Below are 6,819 nucleotides of genomic sequence, written 5' to 3' on the forward strand. Positions count from 1 at the left end.
TAGAAAACGTATAAAATACCTGGACGGGGCAGAAAAAGGAAGCTATCAATGGCTGCAACCAGATTTCTGAGAAAGCAGGTTGTGAAAAACCCTCGAGTGACTGCAAAAGACCTGCAGCAAGACTTGGTGGTAACAAGCACTAAGGTTTCAGTGAGCACAGTAAGGCGCGTACTAAACACAGAAGGTTTCCATGCCAGAACTCCAAGACGTACATCACTACTGACCCAAAAGCACAAGGAAAATCGGCTCAAAATCATCAATAAGCCACAGAAGTTTTGGGACACTTTATATTTCTGTCAAACAGTTCTTAAAGAAATGGGGGGGGGGGCTAAACTTTAAACCATTTAGCAATTTAAGAATAATTGCTCTTAAGAATTTTAGCTTTTTGTTCATGTATGATATAGTATATCTTTAAAAATACATTTGTGATTGAAATGTACACTCTGATTGGCTGCTGCTCTAGAGGTCAGTACAGCATCAGATAAAAAACTTGCTGTATGAACATTCTCATATGGGTCTTTGGAAAGTTAAAGATTCTTGGATTCATTAAAAGCTTCTATGTGAAATCATCTATGTGAAATCAGCAAAGGCCCTAGCAAGTGAAAGCAGTAGATATTTGAAATGCTGTATGATGTACTGGCTGTAGTTAAAACATTACTTTCATTCCATGAAAGGTTAGAAACCTTGTGCTTAACTATGCTTAGGGTCACCTGTACCCTGGCTCATTTATGCAATTATCCATACAGTCAATCCTGTGGCAGCAGTGCAGTGCTTACAATCACGCAGAAACAGATCAAGAGCCTCAGTTACAGTAATGTTCACATCAAACACCAGAATGTGCGCATGGATGTTGGTGCCAGATGGGCTGGTTTGATTATTTCAGATTCTTTGGATTTGCATAATAGTCTGTAGAGTTTACACAGCATGATGTGAAAAACCAAAAACATCCAGTGAGAGAGGCAGATTTGTGGGCAGAAACGGGACAGTTGAAGATGGGAACAAATTGACCTGGTCCAGTTTTGGTGAACCTGTGCCCACTGTATCCTCTGAATACTGTTCTTGGCTGACAGAAGAGGAACCCGATGTGGCCATCTTCTTTTGTTGCTTGGTATAGTAATAAATAATTAAGAAGATTCAATCATCTGAAAACATTTGGGTTGGGATGAAACATCCCATTTGAAATAATATACCATTACAAATGCTGGGAAGCTCCAGACCAGCTGATACTCATGCCTGCCTCCTTTCACTTCTCCCAGTGCACTATTGGTGGGCTTTACATGGAGATGCTTACCTGCCATGACCTAAAGAGATACACACCAAGCACTTCCACGAATAATCCATCTTTGATGAAGAGCAGTAGCCTTTATGACCCTAAACCAGGAAAGGCGGTATTAAGGGGCTTACTATTAGCTGCTTAAAATTCTTGTAATGCAACCAAAGTGAGCTCAGTGAAAACAAAAAAGTGCTATGTGGCACATTTTCTTCCAACTGTCCTAACTTGTGCTGCTTACTCTGCACGTGAGTATTTTTTTCTGTGACTCTTAATGAAAGCTGTCACTATCAAATTCCAGTCATTTACATTGGTGAAATGTCAGGTAGTTTGAAATCCTTCAGTTTACTCCACAGGACAATGGTACAGAGTGTGAGGATCTTTTTAACACACTTCTGGAAAAAAAAATGTCAAAGAGCTTAAGACTTCACTATATATAAGAAAGACATTTAGCATTCAAACATGAAAGTTCAGCCTACGCATTAATGCAGGAAAGTTTCACATACTATCGACTCACCCCAATGTCGGTAATATGAAACTGAAAGAACTATCTATAGAGTGCACGAATCATTTAACAACCTCCACTGTGTAAGTGTTAACGCTGAGACATAAACAGATAGAAGAGGCCTAGGAGAGCCAAATGTGATTGAAAAAAATATTGATTTGAAAATGTAGTGCAATGTGCATTGAACAGAAAGTAATAATAATCAGCCAATACAATCTCTTTAAATTTGAATTTGGAGCAGGGGTTCTGTGAGGTGGAATATAGAGATGAGTGCTCAGCATGGTAATGAGTAACAGAGACATGCCTCACAGCTACACCTAGTGCAAGTCCTTCAACTCTGTTAAATAAAGCAAACTCTCTGGCCAACTGTTAAGGGAGGGATGATTAATAACTGGAGCACATGCCTGGAGGTGGGCTCAGTGAAGGTGACAGAATGACAGATAAGAGCAACACATGACCTGATATTGTAGCAATCTACATATACAGCTGTCTAAATAATCTCTAGAACTATAAGGAGTAAGAAAATAGCTATAAAAATTACAAAGAGCATTACCTGTCCACAGAAGTATCCTCTTTTACTTTTACACATTCAGAATCATTGCTTTAACTCAGATTTGCATGGCCAGTGTCAAAAAGAGGCCACCTTTACAAATGTTTCAAAATGAATAAGTCAATGTACTTTTAGTGTGCAGTAACAATTCACCAAACTTGGTTACAAGTGAATCTATAATTTATCAGAGGATACAAATATTAAACAAAGGTCAAGCAAATAAATATATAAAATGTATAACAAGTGGGTGCAAGAACGTATGAGGTCTGGATTATCAGTTGTAGGGAAGGTTTTACAGGTTGTCATAGTGCAAAGAACAAGACCAAGCATCAGCACTATATTAATGTGACGAGTGACAGTAAAATGTAAAGTGGCTAAAGTGTAAAGTAAATGTACAAATGGACATACAAAGTGACTTAAACAGTAATTTGATTGTTTCTGTTACCATCAGTAATTCAGATTCCACAACCAGACAGTTGTTGTTCTTTTGGGGCAGGTTTATTGTTACAAAGTACACCGTACTTGGCAATTAAGCATTCTGATAACATGTAGTTGGGAAACTGGTCAAAGGCTATCCGTCTGTAGTGCTCAAACAACCTACCTGGTGGTGCGAATATCATACTGAACACTCTCACTACCATTTAACACGATTGTTTGCATAACTGAGCACAGAACTGGTCAAAAGTAAAAAGTCTAAAACTCGAATAGCATAATTCTAGGTTTGTCCTACGTTGGGTAACAGATTCAGTCATTTTATTAATAAAATACTTGTAAGGTGTTTTAGTAAAGGACAGTGAACCTCGAGGGCCAGATGTGAGGAACCAGCCTGATCTATCATGTTGGTACATGTGTACAGTTGGTAGGATTGAATAGATTTGATCCAAATATGGAAGTACAGTGTTCAGTTGGGTGTTTTACATATGAACAGTGTCATAAACCGACTGGTTGTGTTTTTCTCCTGTGACAAAAGCAGTAAGTGACTGCATATCAGAAGTTACTTACTACTTTTATCACAGGAGAAACAACACCACAGCTGTTCAAGCATAGCAACTGTACACCAGTACCAACATGATAGATCAGGCTGGTTCCTCAAATCTGGCCCTCGAAGTCCACCGTCCTGCAGACTTTACCTCCAGTCTCAAACACAATTTTTACAGCAGAATGCTATTATAGAGGACTTATTTCTGTGAAAATTTCAGATCCCCCACCAGAAATATTCAACCTGAAATGAGGGATTTTTTTTTATTGCACTTTCTCACCCCCATAAAAAAGAAGAGAAATCTCAAACCTGAAATGTTCCACATGCAAACTGTACTTACCTAGGTACCGAGACTATATATAAGACTGAAAAATAAGACTGAGACTCAAACCCTTCCCGTTATAAATTGACCGTAAAAGTGAAACTGTGAGCAATATTGAGCATTACATTTGGACTTAAGTTCCAATTCTAAGGAACAAGAATGTGCAAAACGGTTATATATGTACATGCACCCTATAATGTGCTCCAGAAATCGGTTTTTGTTGCAAGGAGCTATCCTGAGCCGAGATAAATACCTGTATAACCAAAATTTGTTGTTTGCCTTGACACAAAGATGGCGGTTGTAGTTAAACCAAATAAATAAATAAATAAATAAATGAAACAAATAGTGGTTTTGCAATGATAATACATCGAGGTAATCACTCAAAAAAAAGGAAAATTAAAAGCATTCGATTCGATTCATATTTATATGGTTTAGATTCAATTTCGATTCAATTCAATATCGATTAGTTATCAATATTTAATTTAAAATGTTAATTTTGCTGACATGGAACGTTTTTCAAAATTCAAAACATGAAAGATGGCGCCATCTTCAGGACGAGAGGCGAACTACAGATAATATTCACATCCTCTCAAGTAAAGAATCGATTCAGTGATTTCCCGTATCGATATCGTTTTGTTAAATTGAACATCGATTCAAATCGGAGAATCGATATATTTTTTTTTTTACCCAGTCCTACTATACTAATAATAAATAATAGTATATCTTTCCTTTGATGAAGCAAGCGTCATTTTCTTATTAACGTTTTAAAAGTATTTTAAATTAAATGTAATGGATTTATCCACTGTCATTTAAAAAAACAAAGGCCACATTACGATTAAACGACATAAATAGGCCTAAGTGTGACCACATGCTTGAACTCTGCAGGCTGTGTGTTGATCTGAAGTGACTTTAAGAGTGCGCTGTGTCTTTAAATGGCGCGCGCTTGTACTCGGTGGAGGTTTAGTGGAGTCCTCTGAGTCCTCACTAACCGTCACAGCGCACAGCGGCAGCTCGGCTCCGGACACACCACTACTAGTCAGTTTCCTCCGAAAGCGGGGAAAAACTTTCACACAAACTCAATTATTTTTTTTACTTTTATTTTTTAACTTTTCTGGAACATCTACAGAAACAATACTGGAGTACTTTCCTGTTTGTGTGTCACGTCTTTTCCGGCTGTTTGTGGACTTAAGGCAGAGCCGGAAGTGAGCAGGTACAATACACCTGTTCAGGAAAGAAGCACCAGCCCCAAGTATGATTTGAAACGGTCTGAACCTGGAGGACGGGGGGAAGTGTTTTTAATCTCCATACCTTCACCGATGGGGAATCAGGTGGAAAAACTGACTCGTTTAAGTTACGACGAAGTTCCCACAGTCGACCCGAACGGCTACGAGGATGACGACGGGCCGCGGATCGGAGTCTCGTATATTTTCTCCAACGACGACGACAACGGCGACGACGACGAAGAGGAGCACAGTGCGGAGAAAGGCGACGAAGAAGAGTACGACAGCCTGCGTGAAATGGAGTGCGCGGTGTATTACCGCGGTGAGTGTGTGTACGAGAGGAAGGACGCAGACACGGGCGCTCTACAGGCGTGTGACGACCTGCTGAACAGATGCAAACCCGGCGACTTGGTCGAGTTCGTCGCGGCGGGTCAGTATCCCCACTGGGCGGTTTGTACAGGAGACTTTCAGGTGGTCCACTTGCATAGGAGTGAGATTAAAATGGACCACCTCTCCGACGCGGGTCAGGGCAGACGCGGACGAATCGTCAACGACTTGTACAAGTTCCGCGCCTTGCCTCCGGATGTAGTCGTGAAGAACGCGCTTGATCAGCTGGGTGTGAAGGACAGCAGCCTTTCCTGGAGGAACCCGGAGTGTTTTGCTGCATGGTGCAGGTTTGGTAAACGTGAATTTAAAACCGGTGGAGAGCTGCGCATTGGCAAGCAGCCTTACAGGATGAAATTACAGCTCTCTGAGAAGAGGAGCCACGAGCTGGAGTTTCAGAGTCTGGAGGATTTGATCATGGAGAAGCGCAGGAACGATCAGATCGGTAGAGACGCCGTGATCCAAGAACTGGCGAATCATCTCAACTCTAGTGAAGAGCTCAACAGCGATTGCAGTTGTGATTGATTGATTGATTGATTTAGGAATATACTTTTCACACATGGACAACTTTTTACACAGATGACCAAGCTTTAAAACACCTGCTCACAATGAATGCCATGATACAATTAAAGCCCATGTCTCATGATCATAATATCGTACAGGACTCATACATGGCATCTCATATTAACGCTTAAGGTCAATGGATTTTTGCATGTGTTTGGGTTGGCTATTTAGAAGAGATAGGAGAAGAGCAATATGTGTGACTTTTTATGAATCAGATACTTTTATTTCCAGCGATAAAGGTACTTTGTTCGATTAAAGAAAGCAGCGATGGTTCTCTTCCTTGCCCTCAAATGATACACCAAAGTTAACGAGTCCTAAATATATCAACTTGTTTTATGTGTTGGTCTTCTCTGTGAGCACAGCCACAGTATGGCACATTTCAACGGATCAGTTAAACGTTTGTTTACGTTCAGTACGTTACTACATGAATCATAGTCATGTTCCACAACATCAATAATTGTAAGTGATTGAACATTAACCTTCTCTATATAATACAGTATGAATCGTATTACAATAACAGCACTGTGTTTCATTTTCATGATTAGTTTTATTTTGTTTGTTTATATATACCAAACCTTACGTTCAGGTATAGAGACACTACATGTAAGCTCTGTGTTGCTCCTCTTGTCATGGCTAAAATGATCTGTGTACCTTCTTTGTTTTTGTTTATTCTTCTATTTTTTACCATGAAAATAAATACTATTTTGAATAACTGTTTTATAAGTGCTACAGATATTCTGTGTGTGTGTGTGTGTGTGTGTGTGTGTGTGTGTATGTATGTATGTGTGTGTGTGTGTGTATATATATATATATATATATATATATATATATATATATATATATATATATATATATATATATATATATATATATATATATATATATATATAATGTGTGTGTATATATATATATATATATATATATATATATATATATATATATATATATATATATATAATATGTGTGTGTATATATATATATATATATATATATATATATATATATATATATATATATATATAAAA

General features: G+C 38.5%; 1 protein-coding gene across 1 annotated transcript; it reads left to right on the top strand.

The window, feature by feature from the left end:
• The first annotated feature begins 4,380 nt into the window (after positions 1-4,380).
• On the top strand, positions 4,381-6,505 carry lratd2b (LRAT domain containing 2b). Its single transcript, XM_053622331.1, has one exon. The coding sequence runs from the start codon at positions 4,943-4,945 to the stop codon at positions 5,753-5,755; it is 813 nt and encodes a 270-aa protein (XP_053478306.1). The 5' UTR covers positions 4,381-4,942; the 3' UTR covers positions 5,756-6,505.
• The last annotated feature ends 314 nt before the right edge of the window (positions 6,506-6,819 follow it).

Source organism: Ictalurus furcatus, chromosome 1 (assembly GCF_023375685.1).
Source record: "Ictalurus furcatus strain D&B chromosome 1, Billie_1.0, whole genome shotgun sequence".
NCBI lineage: Eukaryota > Metazoa > Chordata > Actinopteri > Siluriformes > Ictaluridae > Ictalurus > Ictalurus furcatus.

Bases quoted from the DNA above. Each gene is read 5' to 3' on its own strand.
- lratd2b (XM_053622331.1), top strand. From the start codon at position 4,943: ATGGGGAATCAGGTGGAAAAACTGACTCGTTTAAGTTACGACGAAGTT.